At 45.9% G+C, this 18788-nt stretch overlaps 1 protein-coding gene across 3 annotated transcripts; it reads right to left on the reverse strand.

Moving 5' to 3' along the window:
• Nucleotides 1–1954: 1954 nt before the first annotated feature.
• On the reverse strand, nucleotides 1955–17268 carry plekhg7 (pleckstrin homology domain containing, family G (with RhoGef domain) member 7). 3 transcript variants are annotated; one of them, XM_076265952.1, is made up of 17 exons: nucleotides 17088–17268; nucleotides 15495–16248; nucleotides 14604–14626; nucleotides 11106–11224; nucleotides 10724–10764; nucleotides 10086–10187; nucleotides 8728–8877; nucleotides 8397–8492; nucleotides 7918–8019; nucleotides 7688–7801; nucleotides 7002–7176; nucleotides 5436–5551; nucleotides 4743–4830; nucleotides 4395–4474; nucleotides 3664–3817; nucleotides 3320–3417; nucleotides 1955–2514 (listed from the first exon to the last, which is right to left on the reverse strand). In XM_076265952.1, exons 2-17 carry the CDS (start codon nucleotides 16116–16118, stop codon nucleotides 2404–2406), a joined length of 2193 nt encoding a protein of 730 aa, XP_076122067.1. In that variant the 5' UTR covers nucleotides 16119–16248; nucleotides 17088–17268; the 3' UTR covers nucleotides 1955–2403. The 3 variants fall into 3 exon arrangements, with proteins under 3 accessions (XP_076122067.1, XP_076122058.1, XP_076122073.1); XM_076265943.1 differs by having other exon boundaries at nucleotides 16914–17268; XM_076265958.1 differs by lacking the exon at nucleotides 7688–7801 and having other exon boundaries at nucleotides 16914–17268.
• Between the last annotated feature and the right edge of the window lie 1520 nt (nucleotides 17269–18788).

Consider the following 18788-nt stretch of genomic DNA (forward strand, 5'->3'; position numbering starts at 1 on the left):
AGGTCGTTATTGCACTACCTAGTCAGGGTTCCCGCGGATCCTTAAAAAGTCTTAAAAAGTCTTAAATACAACTTTCGGTTTTTAAGGCCTAAAAAAGTCTTAAATTGTCTGGGATGTCTTGAATTTTCAAAAGGGAGGTATTAAATTTGCGTATGGGACCGCCAGCGAGTGAGCGAGTGCAAGAGAACGACTAAAATGTTTCCATCGGTTTCGTGTATTTAAAACGCATTTGTATAAGTGACTATAAGGCTACGGGAGGAAGTGTAGTGGCTGCAGAGTGAAGATGTTTTTCACGGGTGTGGTTAAAGGTGTGAAAACGGTAATTATACAGTATGTATAAATATGCCTGACGTTTTCGTGGTGTAGCCGAGGCCTGAGACATACGCAGGTAGCCTACGTGAGCGGTAGATTGAGCAGGAGAAAGAGTTGGTAAGCCAGTTAGCGATAGAGTGGCCATACGTTCGAATTTAGGCCGGACATATGGATTTTAAAAGTCCTGTCCGGCGTCCGGCGCAGCCTCAAGCCGGACGCTCATTTGTCCTCCTTTTTGGAGTTGCGCTGGCCATCTAGAATCTTTGCTTGGACGCAGCATCGTTTCACAATGGACGCGAAGACTGCTGGTCAAATTATGCGCATTGCTAATCAGGAGGAAATACTGTCCATGTTAAGTTGATCTGTTTGCATCTTTCCAGCGTGTGTTGCTGGCCTAGCCTAGGGAAGAAAATATCTGTCTAAGTTATAATACCTGTAATATCTGTCAGCAGCTTGATGGCAGCGTTTCCTAGTAGGCCTAGGCCTACTTCGCTAAAGTTGTGAAATATAACCGCATATTTTTTGAATGTCGGCGACTGGCTACATAAAAAAAAAAAACGTGCGTTCATAATACGTGCGTGCTTGAGATGAAACCAGCAGCTTTCTGCAGGATCATGCGAGGAGGATCTGTCTCTTAATTAATTTAAAACAAGTCAATGGTTTTACAATGTTTCAGTCAAGCTTTGGTTGGTTTAGATAGGCCTACAACTGGTAAGCTATGCAAAATGTAAAGCAGTGGATTAACTTTAATTTGCTGTGCTGCATATGGGACAATATATGATCGTAAATTATATAAAGTAGGCCTATTAAAATATTTAAATAGCTTAATCTAACTTTGAAAAAAATATTGAAGGGAATCCAGTCCAGTGCACATGTCTTTGGCAAGTAGCCTAGGCTATACAGACAGGTGAAGAACAGCCTCAGCCAGTAAGCACAACCAAATATGTACAGCCAGCTTCAAAAGCAAGCAGCTCAGACCCTAAAATTGGGCATTCATAGCTGTGAAGGTAATTCACACACAATTATTCTTCTTTCGCCAAAATATATTTGGTAACTTCTGTAGACATCCAACATGGGGTGGGGGTTAAAATTAGTAGAAAAAAAACTATTGCATGAAACAGTTTTAAGGAGTCGCATGTATCTTTTTGCCGTGGTATAGTCTTAATTTTTCCATTTAGATGTCTTGAAAAGGTCTTAAAAGTCTTTAAATTTGCTCTTGGAAAATGTGCAGATACCCTGCTAGTGCCACTCACTGACATGAAAGAGTATTTATTTACTTACAAGTCACTACACTGCAGGCACATAGGCTCTGCCATTGTTGAGTGTAGGCTATTTGCAACAACAAAATAATGTTTTTGGACCGATCAAGTGAAATTGCACAATTTCCCATGGCACTCCTGATGATCTCTCATGGCACACTGGTGTGCCGCGGAACAGCGGTTGAAAAATCACTGCTCTAGCCCCAATAATGTTATTTAGTCTAGCCACAGTAAAATGTGCTATTGTTCTTCACCGTGCTGCAGTGCAAACCATATTGAATGGTAGTCTTTGTTAGATAATAACATGTAGATTAGTCTAAAGAGCTGTTTTCAACCAGCCAGTGTAGTCTGCTGCACAACAGATAATTCATCAGTTCACAGAGTAGTTTCATGGGAAACTTTTAATTACAAAAAACTAGTCCTTTACATAAACTGGAAAAACATTAATATCTAGATTGTATGCTTGACTTCGTCTCTCTGTGATTGCCCTATTCCCACTGGATGGATGCATGCGCGTGTGTGAGTAGGTGAAAGTGACTCGGGAGAACTTGGCAGGGGAGATGATCCGTCTGATCCACAGGGCATCACCTGTAGCACACACAGAGAGGGAGAGAGAGCTATTCGCCATAGCGGTGACTGTTGACGCTTCCACACACACTTCTGAACTGAGGATGGGAGGAATAAAGACAGTCTGGCGGGAGGGGGTGGTGGTGGAGAAACGTTCTACTGGGGCAGAGGGGTGAGGAGGCACTGGAAGCTACAGCCTGCTGAGGACCAGGGTTAGGTTGGGTCTGTTGGGGACTTTCTACAGGGGCCGGTGGAGAGCAGTGGCTCAGATTTGCGAGGACTCCAGCCAGGCTGACGAGTTTTTCAGACGGGTATGCCGCGAGTCCTGCTTCAAAAGTGACGAAATGGCACTCTCGATCTCGGTCATCCATGATTTCTACAACACAAATAAATGCCTTGTTTAAGTCAAGTCAGACCATGAAGACACGTCCTTCAACAAACAAATAGGGGTCCAAACTATGTAGCACATTCCTTAAGGGAAGCTCAACAGAAGCACTTGGACGGCTGCTCTCCTTATCTCAGGCTTCCACACTCTGCACAGTCAGCATTGACAAATTAACATTTTCTCTAACAGGTACTGAGAAATGCTGAGCCCACAGGGGTTTACAGGGATTTACTGAAAAACAAGCTCCTTTCATCACAATATCACGTGAACTACTTGGAGCATAAAATCACAGTTTGCACTTAACCAGATACTTATGTAAACTATTCATACAGACCTACTTACTAAAGAAAATCAACCATTAGTTGAGGAGACAGATGGCATGATGATAAACCGTGGGAACTGGGAGATAACGCAATCTAAGTACCGCCGTATCAGATGAGTCAGCTGAAAATCACTCCGAGTCTGTACAATTACCTAAAGCTGGCCATAAACCAGTGACACAGATGGCGTGACTTGACCCATCTGGACTACTGTCTAGGACTGTAACAGGGCGTTTCCTCAACTATCTCACTCTAGTCCAAGGGTGAGCGCCAACCAAAACAACCTCTCACCCAACAACTTGGCGTGACGCCAACCTTGGAGGGCTGTCAGTTTTGTGAACTATGGTGCTCTTGCTGATGCTACGTCAGATTACAGAGAAGTTGGAGACGCACCTTCACTACCAAGCCGTCAGCCTGTGGTCACCACAGTAGTGACAGTGATGGGTTAATTATGGGCAGGTGCTGGGGAGACTCACCTTGGCGGCTTCTGAGTAAGCCTGCAGGATGAAGACACCGATGCACTGCTGGTAGCGGTTCTGGTGCATGAGGATGAAGGAATTGGGCAGGCTTGAGGCTGAGGAAGAACACACAGAACCAGCCCAGCCAGAGAGAAAAGGAGGAGGAGGCATTAAAGAACAACCTTTTATGATCAGGTTTCATCACTACTGATGGTCACAATACACAGATTTTAGTCAGAATGACTTAAGAATAAAAATCAGATATATCAGTTGATATATATAATTGTTACAATGGTGGACTTGTTTATGGTCAAACACAAGAGTGGCTTGTGATGTCTGTGGTGAACGTAGGTGAGCTATACCTGTAGCGTTGAGCTGGTCAACATTCTTGAGCTGCAGGCGGTCAAGGGAGATGGGCTGGTCCAGGACGGTGAAGCTGCAGCCATCCTGCAGCAGCTGCTCCAGCTCCTGACCCGGGCCCGGACGCAAATGGATCACATCAGCACCGACAGACCTCTGGGAGATACGGACACGGACATGTGAGATGTGAGTGACACACACACACACACAAACACATTCCAGAGATGGTATCGGTGTGTGTGTGTGTATACACACTGGACACACAGTGACTTAAGAAACAATAAGCCACATACAGTATAAAGAAAGTAGACACATTTGTAATTTAAATGTAGATATATTATACTATATAGTCCTGATCCTACAGAAGTTTACATTTTTACCAGATCTGTATATGCTTAACAAACAGCAGCTTTAGTTGTCAGATTTCAAGATCACCTTAGATACATAGGGGTATAAACACGTTGCGCCTCAATCAGACTATAATCCAATGATAATGATGAGATCACTGTATTGGATGATAATCCTGTGTGTAAACAGGACTTTATTGGCCTGAATGATGGGGCGTGAGCTGCGCCTAGAAAGACGTTTATTATGTTTTTATTGAAATAATTACTATTGCACCTGCTACACCCAGCGTCGGGCAAGGGCAATTAAGAGGCGAGGCAAGGAAGCGTTGCACAATTATTTTGAATAACAGTCATAAAGCTACCGATGAGCCATAAATGAGCTGTACCTTTTTAGTCCGTTTCAGCTTGGTGATCAGCAGAAACTCATCGAAGAGGAACAGGAAGACTTCATGGAGTTTGGCATTTTCTGTGAGGGCATAGTATTATAACCGTGAAAAAGAATACAAAAAGATTCACCGCAACAAAATGTCCAGGTTCACATGACACTGCATGTGATGATGACCCAGATAGAAGCTAAATAGTAGTTAGTAGTCATTTCATACTCAATAGGAGGTAGCAGACACAGATCATAAATAGATAGTAGAGAGGTTGTAGCTGACACTAGCAAAGATTTGGCCCTGATGAGTGTGAAACTACTTGTGTGCATGTGTGTCTGTCAAAGCGGAGCGTCTCACCAATGAGGACCAGCTTCCCCTCGTGCAGCAGGCTACGGTGAGAGATGAGGTTCTCCAGAGTCACAGCCTTCAGCAGGTGCTTCAGGTTCTGCAGGTGGACATGAAATGGGGGTTAGGAGAGTATGACATGTTTGGTCTTGTCCTTTGTGTCACTACATCAACAACTACAGCATCAATGCCCTGTCGTTGAACTGGAAGAGCAAGGTGATAACAACCAGCAGGTTACAGGTTTGGTTTCTGAGGAATACACACACTGATGATGACAGGTAAATCTTTCCTGTACTGTATAAGAAGTAACTCTGCGACAAAAAAACTGCAAAAGCCACAATCCCTTGAACCCACTGGTACAGCCTAGTACTGTACTTTGCAACCCACCTGTCACACTATGGTGACAGAAACAGTGACATCATTGGGATGACCTACCAGGAGTGCAAAGGGCAACAAATGGTATATCTTTAGTCTACTATAAAGGACTGTCTACCAAATATTATAGAGTGGAAGGCTCTAGAATATTTGCCATCTACTACATACTCCAATTAATTATCCTAGTGAAAGTTTAATTTGAGAAGGACCATAAACTAAATCCTTGCCAGTTAAGCTTTCAGTCATGCTGTGCCTTCTTGGGCTGAGTGTTGAAATGTCCTGTCATTAATTGGCCTATATTATACGTTTGGCTGAGTGTTGACAGCTCACCTCGGGCACGTAAGCTCGCTTGTCCCTCTCCCATACCGGCAGCCAGACCAGTGTCTCCTTCAGCTGCTTGACCTTCTGGTAGTTGTCCAGCCATTTCACCTTGCCCTCCAGGTCATCTGCACGGACAGAAGACACAGGGCGTGAGTTCACTGCTTCATCATCACAGTAACAAAAGCCCACACAAAGCCCCCTGGGACATAAATAAAACCCCTGCTGGGGTCACTGAGAGGTCACTCCGGGTTCCTGCCTCACAACAACACAGCAGATAATGGACATGTGTGATCTTTTTTTTTCTTGCCCTCGTGCTGACGACAATTCCATCTATTTTTAGCCTCCCAGTTTGATGAGATTAGTAGCACGCCCCGTGGCTGCTGTGATCTCACGACACAGATCCGTGTGGTGGGAGGGAGAGAACGGGGAGGGTGGAAGGCGACCTTTACGTGTGTTGGTCCTGCTATAGCCCCCGGACACTGTAGCAGGACCAACATGGACACAAAGGAACACACCCAGCCAGTAATTATGGGAGGACAATGCAGAGAACACACACACACACACGTAACACATATGACCGCTCGTGGGAACAGTTGTGTTTATGTTATTTCTAATTGTGCCACTTTCAGTACCACTGACTTCATCTCCCACTGGTTGACCTGGTTGCCTGGTAACCGTGTGAACAGGTGTTCGTGTCTGAGCTGCGATGTGACCTGGCTGGACTCCAGGTAGATGACAGTTATACAATTAACCACATGAGGAACCACATCAGTGGTCAGTGCCCTTTAAATTACTCTACAACTGGAGAAATTTAAATGGGAACTACTGGGGTGGCTAGTTCTAAATCTAAACCTGATTCTGTTGTGAGAGGCAGGTAATGTTCAGAAAAACATAGGTATACAAAGGTGTACAAAGTGTGCAGTTTTCCATACAGTTTCAGTAAGCTTGCTCAAATAAGATGAAAAAACAGATGAAAGCAATTGCTTTTAGAGGGCATTTTAAGTAACTATGAAAACTTTACCCTGTGAAAAAGTTATTACTAGATTGTTATCCCCTCAGTACACTGGTGAAGATGAGGGGCTTTTGACTTTCAACTGCGGAAAAGGTGCTTGCTTATGCACAAACAACTGTTCTCTGAAGAGAGGGAAAGAGAGAGAAGCCTAAAACAAACTGAAATGGAAAACATGAATAATCAAATTTGGATGTGCTGACTTTGTGCAGATTTTACTTTCAAATCTGATTATGCCATCCAGTTACATTAACTGAGAAATGGAAAGTGGCCAATCAGTTTTCACTGACAAATCAAGTTCTCCTTGCTTTTTGCACGTCACATTGCACAACCCTTTTCAAAACAGTTTCCCACATCAGCAGACACACACACACACACACACAAACAAATTCCACAGCATTTTTGGAAAGACGTCACTGGGATTTTGCTCCACCAATCTCTTCAGTAGAAATGGTTGCTCAGATGTATTATAACCAGTGTCGGTTAATCAGGCTGTAGTGTGATGATGCAGTGTTTGTAATGGGCAGTGAGAGAGGTCCAGTGAGACACAGAGGCGAGGGACTCACAGATGGCTCTGTCCACCTGCTCCACGACCCTCTGCAGGGCACTCTCCTCCTCCGGGCTCTGGGTCCTCTTGCTCACGTTCTTCAGGAGGAGCGGGTACCGGGTGAACCTCTGCAGCGGAACCACCAGCAGGTCACGCAGCTGTAGCCGACGGCACTGCTGGTGTCGCTCACACCACTAGGAGAGAGAGCGGGGGAGAGAGAAAGAGAGAGAGAAAGAGAGAGAGAGAGAGAGGTTTGTTTAACCCATTATTCTGAAGAGAGACTTCATTACACTGCCATATTGGGACACAAGGATTATCTAACGTAACAAAGCACAGATGGATAGATGGGGGTGGGGAGCAAAGAGAGGACCATGCAAAACAAGCCCATATATAAAAGACCAGGGAGAACAATGACTGATAATGACATTGATGGAAGATAAGAAAAGTCCACGACTGCAAAGCGAGCCTGCCTGCCTTACTGGCAGACTGACTCATCTCTGGCTGATGGATGTGCTCCAACACGTTGAGCAACAGCCACTGCCAGCAGAGCCACCCAATAGGACCTTGCCCCGGGAGAGCGGTGCAGAACGGTACGGCGCGGTGCTATGCGCCTGCCTGCCCCTGGCTGAGTTCAGGCTTGCCCTGCCCAGTGCTCCTATATCCTGCTGGACTAATTTACTGCCTCTATAACCAGCACACAAATACCTTCACGTAGGAGCCAAAGTCCTCTCGGGGCTTCAGGCTGTCCAGATAAAGGATGGCGGCCGAGTAGTTCAGGCAGTACTTCTGCAGACAGTGGCAAATGCTCTCCCCAAAAGCCTGCAAACAGCAGCGCACACACCCAGTTTCAAAGGAGAGGCTGATCCATTCTGGTGATAAAGGGACAGGTTGGGGTGTCCCGGGGGTGACCTCAGTTACTCAGTGGGTGGACTTACCTTTTCGAGAAGAGCCAGCAGGGCCTGTGTGTTGTCCGAGTCCGAGTCCTGCCAAGATTCCTTAATCACACGCAACAGGCTGGTCAGGAAGTCAAAGCTCACCTGGGAAAACCAAACAGCGTGACATTTGCTTTTGTTTGTTTGGTAAACATTTTTTTTCATCCAAGTCAATTGTCTGTATTTTCACTATAGACTTCTCTTCCCTGACAAAAACTCAAATGGGGATCCAGACTTTAACCTGGCTCACACACCAGTGGTCCCTTTCCTCAACAACTGAATGAATCATAACACCAGATAGCAAAATAAATGTATTCTTGAGTTGCAATTGTTCTTACATAACAGTAACATATCTGTAAATTGATTCACTTTTACAAAATATACAATGTTTAGAGATGCCTTGTTTGCACAGCCCGCTGTGTTATCAGTGACTGATTAGATCTGCCCTTTTTTCTTCTATCTGATCCTGAAGGGTGTCGTACCAGGCAAAGCTCGTTGAGATTGGCAAAGAGCCTCCAGGAGTCGATATCTTGCAGGCAATCTCGCAATTGCAGATCGTTCAGGGTGGTCAGGAATACCTGCATGGAGACAAACAACAATGGGAAGCAAAACAGGTTCATTTCACTCATGAGGTCTGCGGGGACAAAGTCAACGTTACAACATGTTCCCTTCAGTGCACAGATACCACTGGGAATCATTTCAACCATTTCACAGAAGAAAGGAGGACACAGCACAAGAATACAATGGCACGCAAGAACAAAATGGACACTTGTTCTGGTAGTATGTGTGACTGTGACAGAGTGGCTACTGTACCTCCTTCAGGACCATAAGCTGGTCCAGGAAGTAGACACACTCACTGGTGAAGAGCTCCCAGATAACCTCCTGCCTCTTGTAGGCTTTGGGCTCCTCCTGAGCGTGGAGCGGGGGCGAGTGCTCCCTCAGAAACTCCTCCAGAGGGCAGTCCTGGGGAGGGACACGAGTCAGTTAAGCGCTTGTGTCCAGACAGAGCACAGCTGCTGGTGATGAAAAGCAGACACTGCTGGAATTCAGACACGCTGGAGTTCGTTTAATGCTTTCAAACACTGTCCAGACTGAGTATACTTGCTAGTACTGGAAATGCAGACATGTTGTAGATGGTTTATTTATTTCAAACACTGCATTAAGCAGGAGAGCCATGTTGCAATGGCTAAAACTACAGCTGCTTTCAGATCTACGTGTAAGTCCGCATGTTCTGCGGATGTCAAGCGGTTGGGCCGTATATCTGAACAACATAACCGGCCATTTGGAATTCCGAACTTAGCTGGCTGTTACACTACTCCCCTCCTAGTATTTCTGATGGACATTATGTAAATGAGCTTGTGTCTGAACGAAGCGAAGAATGTGCGGAGATTCTGTTCATGTGTGTGTTTAACCACGTTCAACCTGTTCAACCACACGGAGATTCTGATAATGTGCATCGGTGTCGTTCACATATATGACCACATAATGTCAATATGTTAGCTTCACATCTGAATCACCCGAAGGGTCGGACCTCCGTTTGACAAAGCCCTGCATATACTGCGGAGGACATGTCTGAAAGCAGCATGTGTTGAAACCTTGTTTCCTTCACGTTCATAGCAGAACAGAGGACAAGTATTGATGCTCAGCATACTTCACATGACTTTCTGAGCTATGTCCTAAATGTGCCTAGACAGAAACACACACACACACACACACACACACACACACACACACACACACACACACACACACAGGTATTTTGCCATTTCATCTCCGTGGCATAACTGTGGTTCCCTTCCCACTTACAATCAGGCTTACTGTTAACCTCTTTAAACCTTTCAGGTTCACTACACTTTCAAGACCATCACAAGGCCATCAATCAACCTCGCTGTCAGTCGTGCTCTTGCAAAATGCTTTAGTGGCGTTTATTTAGAGACCACGGTAGTCTAAGCTCATTATATCAAGGCGCTCAGTCACAATCCCATGACGTTCCCAAGAACAAAACAAAGGAGATTGGGTTTCGGAGTTCAATTAATTCTGCTTTCGAACACTTCCAAGACTTGGCCCGGTGTACTTTGGCATTCCAGAGGTGAGAGGGACGTGGGAGAGGGTAGGGTTGGGGCTGGACTGGGGGTGGTGGCGTACGTGGGCTACCTGTGCGTATCACTGACCTTGTACCTCTGGAAGTTCGAGTCTCTCCAGTCCTGCACGTGAGCGTCTGAGAGACACTTCTCGACGTCTGTGGCCGTCGCCGTCCGCACCTTTCCCTTGGTCTGTGGAGGAGGAGGAGCGGAAATCAAATCCCAGGTGTGTCCAGTAACCTGACGCCCTGCAGAGCATTAGCTCTTTCCGTGCGACTGAGAACAAGATGGCAGCGCTGTGGGCGTTGAGGCAGCAGGATCATCATCAAATACTAACACAATTGGCATGCAGTGCAGCTGTGGGATTGGTTGGTTGTGGTGTTCACTGTTCTTTTTCGTGGCAAGAGAGCGGTGGCAAAGGTGAGGCAAAAGAAGGAGGGAGGGAGGGAGGGAGAAAGGGAGAGAGGGAGAAAGAGAGGGAGGGAGAGAGGGAGAAAGGGAGAGAGGGAGAAAGAGAGGGAGGGAGAGAGGGAGAAAGGGAGTGAGGGAGAGTGGGAGGGCATGCAAATCTGCTTTGCAAAGCGGGTCAGGGGACAATAAGAGTGTGTGCTGTGGCTAAGCTGGGCAGGCCAGCGGGGGAAGCACAGCATCACCAGACCCCTCTGTGCCGCACTGCGCTGCGCCGCGCCGAAGAGCACCAGGAGGGCCGGGGCCAGATGTCCACTTACCGTGCTGCGCCTGGAGAACGGCCACTTTGATTTCTTAGTGTCTAGAGGAACAAAGGGAACAGGAAATAGACTGCATGTAAATAAACCTTCAGGTCCACCAACGTCCAGTTTGGAAAATGAGATTGGCAAGCCATTTCAGGAGACCCATTTGTACTCTGGGTAAAGGTCGCACACAACAGTACTCAGTTATATCCTGGAATAGTGTTCATCTCCAAGAGCGAATAGGGCCAGACAGACACTGATAGCATGGTAACTAGAGAGAGTGACTCTTGTTGGGTTCTGGACGGCCCTCTGTGACACGCGAGCTGGACACCCCAAGGCCAGCTTGCACAACACCACACCACACAACAACACTATACCTTTTTGTCTTGGAAAAACCCACCTGAGAACGTGGAGTGGTTTAGAATGTCGGCGGCGCCATTGGACACAAAGAGGTCTCCCGGAGATACGTCCAGCCCCGGCAGGCTCACCACCACCGAGCTCCGCCTTCGCTCCTGCAGCCTGAGAACAGCGCACGGGCGTGGCAGAGACAAGAGTGAGAGAAAGGACACAGGTGAGAGCATGGAACATTCTGGGCCTTCAGGCCTTTCTGTTAAAGCACACAGGACGAGGAAGCATGTCAAGTCACATGCACAGTCAGCCCTGCTCACGACCGTCTCTCGAACATATAACTTTCTTGGCTCTTGTGTTACAGCACACTGATACATCAAGGCAACACCCACAACACTGCTATAAGACAAGCCCCCAGCACAGGCTAACTTATTACCTAAACGGTGCTGAAAATCATCGCGTTTCTCTTATCTTAGGTTTGTATTCACACTGTAGAATTGCTGGTATCAGAAGCATAGGCTGCAACTGTATATCAATCAACTCCAACACACAGAGCACTAATACAACCAGAAAGCTGGTCTGTCAACAGTACATTACAACAACAACTTCAAATTCATATTTTCACCATGGTCTGATAAAATGTCTTCCATTTTTGTGGTGTGTGCTCATTCTGCTCAAATCAAATTTTAACCATTTCCAGAGGAGAACATACAAATATTTCTGTTTGATTTATGTAAGATTTATCGCTCAGACAGAATTTGTCCATCCAGTGTTATGCAACCCCTGTAGCTTTGTGCTGCAAAGCTGGGAATTTAGACTCCAGTTATAATTCTCCCAAGCTTGCATACTAACCTTCTTAGAGAGAGAAAAAAAGAATGGAACACAACAATCCCACACTTTAATTTCAAGATACAGCTTAGCAGGAAATAAGAGAATTCCTCTTTTGACATTTGCACATTGCTGAGATGCCTGCCTTGTGTTAGGAGGGGCTGAGAACGCTTGTGCTGATAAAGTTTACAGTAAATTGATCCCCAGGTGCTACTGTGGCCTAGTTCCTCGGAAAGTCACAGTGTTATAGCTCCTGTGGAGGATTAGGGCCAGGGGTTAATGGAGCGTGGGCCTGTAGGTAGGAGAAGGGAAAGAGAAAGTACTCCGCTCCGTGCGGGACGTTTAGCGTCCTCCCTCAGTGCCAGAGAACAATGGGACGAGGAGGCCCTGAGAGAGCCAGGGCCCAGCCCACACGCCTGGGGCTCTGCCAGTTCTGTACTCTACTGTCACTCACGGCCGCATGCTATGCTTCACCTGCTCTCTCGTGCTAACCGCTCTCTCCCAGATCCACACACATGCAAATGGAGAGAGCCATGCAAATTCAGAGGGCTTTGGGTTGTAAAGGGTACGCTTGATGGGCCCCAGCCACATCTGACGCACTGAAGAGAGTATGTGTCATGCACAGCGAATGGGGGGGGGGGGGGGGGGATTCAATTGACACAAAGTCTGAGCTGACGTGGAAAGCAAATATCTCAACGGTTATAGTTGAAGTTTACAACGTCCTCAATCATGCACTGTGCTTTGCTCTGTGCTACACCGTTGGGTGAGCCCAGGGTTACCTGGACAGCCCAGTCAGGGAGAAAACAATGACCCAAACATGGGACAGCTGACTGGCCAGGCTGGTTTTCTCATGCTTTCTTGTCAATGAAGGGGCGTCTCTCCAGCTCTCCAAAAAGCAGGCCACAGTGATGTGCCACAATTGGAAGATCTAAGTAAGTAAACAACTCATGGGAACTAGCGTAGCCTGGCTGCATGCCGTTTGTCTGCATTTCTTGCATGTTAATAAGTGCTGGACAAGAGCACTGTTACGGCAGCACACTGCCCGTGGTGGCAAGAGTACAGAACAGGTTGTCCCTTTTTATTGCATACAAAGTTTCTCTCCCTGAACTATGATCAGTCCTGAGCCATGTAACATTTGCGGAATGTGAAAGAGGAAGTTGATTGGCAAAGCAGAACTGTAGGCTGACAGTAGCTTCATTTAACTGAACCAATTCAACAATTAACACCATCATTTTTAAAGCAACAGTGCACAAGAATTTATATTCAGGTATGTTTTTATAATTTATGTTTTATAGGCAACTAATTTTGATTTCCAATATTCAAATTATCTCCAAATTAATTTTGATGATATATAATCATATGAAGCACAATTGTCATTCCGACTAGTCCCCCAGAGCACATCACCAACTACACCAACAAGACACCTGTTAGCATTCTAGCAAGATTTTATCAGTGACACTTGCTGGTGTTTTCTAGGTTTTTGCATAACTTTAAGGTGTATAGTTAGTTTGCTAATTTGAAAATTCCACACTGATGCTTCAATTCCACCTGTGGTAACCGTGAGTCCCAAGAGTCTCTATGGATCTCTGTCACAGCACATCCTCGGTGACCCGTTTCCCCTTTCGTGTCTGACTGTTGTCGTTCCCTCTCAGAGGTCATTGCGTGTGGCCGCTTCACGTGTCAGGACCGCATAGATGGGACCCTCTGGGCCTCACACGGGGTTCACCCTCGAGACAGAGGCCCCCCAAAGTTAACAAGTAGAGAAGTTAATCAGGCAATTCAAATCAATGGACGAGCGGGGCCTCCACAGAAAAAAAAATGGCACGATGGGTCCCTCGTGAAAACGGGTCATTACTAATTGCGTTTAATTGCACCGCCCATCTCGTCCCAGGGTGAAATCGCATTCCTCTGAGTGTCACTGAGAATGGCCCCTCTGTGCAGGTCGGCTACTCACAGAGAGCGCCCGGGAAAAGAAGAGAGCTTTGTCTCGCACCTCAGAGAAATAATGATGCCCCTGGAACACAACTGTCTCAACCAATCCCCGGCAGCCCATGTCCACTGAGAGCGAACAGTGTCCTTAGCGTAATTACAGCCACAATAGCTGCCTAATTACCCCATCATGGGGAGGGGGACAGCCCAATTCCCTCTCTCTCTCTCTCTGGTCAGCAAGCCTGGTCAGGCTGCAGGGGGAGAGTGCCACTAATGAGAGTTTGTCTAGTCCACACAGAACCATGGGACTCTAATAACTCGCTCTGCCTAGCGCTTGTGCACTAACAAAGCACCAGCACAATGAACAATGGGGGCGGCCTCTCGCCTGGGCCTTGCCATGGTCTCCTCCCTACGGCTGACCGCAACCGAGGCCACTGCCCAACTCAGGTTGGGAGGCTCGCACAGATCAGCCACTTCCACACAAACAAATTCCTGCTTTAATGAAATCGCTGGGCAAATTAAGGATTGTTGTTTGACACAGAGGTCTGCGATGGTTTGGGCCAGAACAGTCTTGTTTGTGTGGCATATTGAATTATACAAAGTTTGATGACTACAGTGTGACTACAACCTTGGTAAAAGTGGGTCTTGAGAGGAAATGAAGGAGATATTTCACACAGTGCTTTCCTACATGTGTACTCATGTGCACTGGCACCTACTGAGGCAACGGCTTTTCATGCAAATGCCTCTGAATATCAACTTACGGATGAGAGGTTAGATGGTATGTTCCACTCACCTTTTATGAGGCTGTTCCTTTACCTGTAATCAAAAACAGACATGACATTAAGAGATGTTATTCCAAAAGTAGACCTGGCTAAGCCTCCACATGGGGCTCAGCTTTGACAGTGTTAACTCCAGCATGGACACACACACACACACAGACACACACACACACACACAGACACACTTGGGGTCTCCCCTCAGTTATGAAATGCTACAGTCCTCAAAACAAGATCGATTTCAGCCACACTCATGTTCCGAATGGAAAAATTTTAACAGGCCATAATTGTATGTGTTTAAAATCCTCTGGCGCCCCTCTCAGCAGTAGGGATGTTTGGAAGGGGGATCTCAGAGGGATCTATTGAGGACGTGCTCCGATGAACGCATGGAGCCATTGAGTGGCTTTCCCCCTTTATCCTTTTGATGGGCCACTGACCCTGGCATTATGTGCGGCCTGCCGACCACAGGGAGAAGGGGGCCCAGTTGGCGGAGTCTCCTGGCTGCCCTCAGCAGGGTGGGCTCGGCTGAAGCTGTCAGTGTATGTAACTGCTGATTCATTTGCTGTCAAAGGCGCTCATTGTGAACACTCTCTGCAGGAGGCCGAAAAGAAGCCCCAATTGGTAAAGGAATGCAGTGGCATCTGCTTGGGGATTCAATTTAGGAATATTAGCTATTAAAAAAGGTGGAAACAGCCACATTATTTTTCTAGTGGAGTATAATTTATGTAAGTGGTCTGTTTTGTTAACTATGATGATTTTGATTCTCATGTCACCATTTTTCGTAGATACACAGGAAGTGTATTCCATTAGAATAGGAAGTAGCACTGCCCCAGACAAAACACTTGTTGCATTCCATTGACTAATTAAATAAGATGGATGCTAAGATTAACTTGAGTTCGTTTCTATACCTGTTCAGCTTCACTGGTGCTATCAAAGCTGCTGCTGCTGCTGAGAAGCTCTCTTTTGCACGGAGTCTCTTGCCTTTTGCAAATGACACCATTGTCCAGAGTCTTTGATCTAAGCGATCTCGCTTTCCCACGGATCGCAGAGGACTCCGGGTGACAGACTCTCTGGACCTGGCCCTCCATCGGGAGCGACTGACTGGCCGCGAGGGGAGACTTCAGTCGGGTTAAGGGGGACAGAGGGCTCCATGGTGACGTCTCACACGGGCCAGACTCCTCCTGTGGGCTGTGACCGTCCATCCGTCTGGTGCTCCGCATCCTTCGTAGCGTGGGGGACGTGGAGATCCTGCCGGGAGCCTGTCTGTCAAACTGAAAAAGCGCGGTGGGCATGTTGTTGAACTCCTTCAAGGAGCCATATCGCAGTCTGGAGTGCGTTCGGTCTAGGTGCATGATGAAAGGGTGGCTGGTCTGCGTTTGTTTATCCTCAAACGTCTCCGGCTCTGTCTGCGTCTTTGCATTCGTCCATTTAGCTGACTCATCCTCACGCCATTCTATATAACTCCAGTCTAACGTTTTCTCCAAGTCCTTGCCGTTTTCCTTAATTGTGTCCGCGTCTATCATCTCAGACATTTTGTGCTAGAAATCATTGTATCAGAGGTAAAGAAGCGGTTACAACCCGTCAAATCCAGTTGAATGGACCTCTCGTTTCTCTGAACCGTCTTATGGTTCCATTCGGACGAAACATGATCACGACACAACCCTGAAAAAGAAAAGTTTGTAAGTCTCAAACACAGTAACTCACTGAAATGTTCATAACTCTATCTTCTAGTTGTTTGCTCTGAGGTCATGGACTACATCCAATGCTTGTTGGAATATTTAAAGCAACACCAACACCATGCTAAACACCATATCAAACAAATTCCCCTGGTGCACCGCGCTGTCCCTGTGCGAATCACCATTGTTCCCCAGGACACCCCCTTCTTGTTCATTAGAAGCAGCGTAATGCAATCGCATCATCATTTTAGCCTCATATAGTTTAGCTTTTTGTAGCCAACGAAGCATTACCTGAGGAGCATACAGGTGATTCAGAGTGTAACATGTTATCAGTTCAGTATCACACCGTGACAGTTTAGCGAAACAAAGGACGGGACATTAAGGCTCGGGTTGAATTGAGGTGGTTGCAGTTGCACCCGATTTAACAACACACCTATTTCAGGTTTGACTGACTCAAAACTCTGAATTGTATTCATACCATTAATTTTAAATGACTACCCGCCTTTATTCAGCGCAAACAAGTTGCCTCCCCATCCAAGATTTCTCTTGCGCAGATGGCGCAGGTTGATATTCGCATACCCAAAACAAGATCGATATTCTATAAATAAATAAAAGCAATTCTAAAACTACCACTCAAAATAAAGTACTCACAGATTATGAATTCCCCTCCGAGATACGTTCTACGCGCACGCTATACGTGAGGCAAGTGTGAAAGCGATGGCCACGGTGTATTGTCGCTTGCGTGGGTAGCCTGACTGCTTTGAGGACGAAGTTGGAGGCAAGTTTTGGCAGCGGTGGCTTCCCGGCATTGCGTTGAGCTCTTACCAAACAACACTTGAACAGATCTGTGACATTCTGTATCCCAGAATCATGGTGCGTGCCTGCTGACATAGGCTATATACATGCCCTAAATAAATAGTCTAAATAATGAAACGTGATCTGAAAGAAACTGAGGGATTAATAGCAAAGGATGAGCACGGCAGTGATTATGGCAAGCCCCAAGTTTGTTGACGATAGCGACTGAAAATAAGGGAGGGTGGGGCGTAACAGTGTCACTGTGTGTGCTGAATACGTCGGTGCAAGGTGTGTGTGTGCATAACATTCAGCTGTGAACATCCCTTCTTTTGTGTGTGTGTGTGTGTGTGTGTGTGTGTGTGTTTGTAAATGTGAGTGAGTGAGTGAGACAGAAAGAGAGTGTGTGAGGGAGAGAGAAAGAGAGTGTGTGTGTGTGTGTGTGGGGGGGGGCGGTAAAGTTGCGAGAAATAATATTTTAGAGACGTAGAGACAAACACCAACCACAAATTTAAACACCTACTTTCTCGCTGCACACAGTTCTAGAGCCATGCACCTCTGGCTGCAACTTGCAGATCGACGCCAAGTGGCTTGTGCACATCCACTAGATGGCATACGACCAACGACTATGGTCCCCTTGAATCTCTGTGTCAGTGTATAGAACAAATCAACACCTGGATGTCTCAAAATAGGGTTCTCACAAAAACTAAAAGAACTGACCACATTACTCCAAGTCCCTGCACTGGCTTCCAGTAAGTCACAGAATTGACTTTAAAGCACTACTGCTTGTTTATAAATCACTTAATGGAGCAGGACCTAAATACCTCTCAGACATGATTCAGCAGTACACACCCTCCAGACCTCTCAGGTCTCAGGAGAAAAACCTGTTAGTAAAACCTGCTGTTAGAACTAAACATGGTGAAGCAGCTTTTAGCTGCTATGCGGCTCAGCTCTGGAACCAACTTTCGGATGACATTAAAAAGGCCCCAACTGTAGCCAGTAGTTTTAAATCTAGACTTAAGACCAAACTATATGTACCTCTTACTCAGAAGCTTTCTGCTAACTGCACTGAGTTATAATTTCTGAATCTGTCTCGAAAATTATTCTACCTTGTGTCTTTTATTTTGTCTTTTTAATCATTCTCTATTTTTAAATGCTTTTACCTTGTGTGTTTTATGTTTTCTTTTTATTATGATCTTTACCTTTTGAACTATTCTTTGACTATTTTGCCCTTCTATGCTTTTATTTATTATTATTGTTTGGTTTTGTTTATGTAAAGCACATTGAATGACCTCTGTGTATGAAATGCACTATATAAATATATTTGACTTGACTATAGGGAAGGTTTTGTTGAGAACCCATGATAACAGCAATCAAAAGGCGAATGGTGCGCAAAAGTCCTTGTTACACTAAATATGCCACTGCCACGAAAGCAGATGAGGACGAGGCCCATTTAAGTAAGACCACAGCTACTCCACAATATGCATTCGACAACCCGTTTTTGCCATCTATATTTCCATGGTTTATGGCCACGTGCCTATTAATCCGTTTGAAAAATTGGTTCCAGATTTACACTTTCAAGTTAAAAATGACCCATACGAACCACATTTCCAAAAAAAGTTGGGATGTTGTGTTGCTCTGTTTTTATGTAAATAAAAACAGAATGCAATGATTTGCAAATTATGTAAATCCAATATTTAATTGTGGATAGTGCAAAGACAACATATAATTTGC

This window comes from Alosa pseudoharengus, unplaced genomic scaffold (genome assembly GCF_046254945.1).
Source record: "Alosa pseudoharengus isolate Yale_2024_CS ecotype anadromous, Long Island Sound unplaced genomic scaffold, YU_APseudo_1.1 YU_APseudo_1.1_scf_10, whole genome shotgun sequence".
Lineage (NCBI taxonomy): Eukaryota > Metazoa > Chordata > Actinopteri > Clupeiformes > Clupeidae > Alosa > Alosa pseudoharengus.

What these genes read in the sequence shown, in the direction of transcription:
- plekhg7 (XM_076265952.1), bottom strand. Translation starts at nt 16,118, where the DNA reads ATGTCTGAGATGATAGACGCGGACACAATTAAGGAAAACGGCAAGGAC. An exon ending in AAACCACTCCACGTTCTCAG is followed by an intron (nt 10,765 to 11,105) that starts GTGGGTTTTTCC and finishes TTGTTCCTCTAG; the next exon opens with ACACTAAGAAATCAAAGTGG. An exon ending in AGCGAGCTTACGTGCCCGAG is followed by an intron (nt 4,831 to 5,435) that starts GTGAGCTGTCAA and finishes GTCCACCTGCAG; the next exon opens with AACCTGAAGCACCTGCTGAA.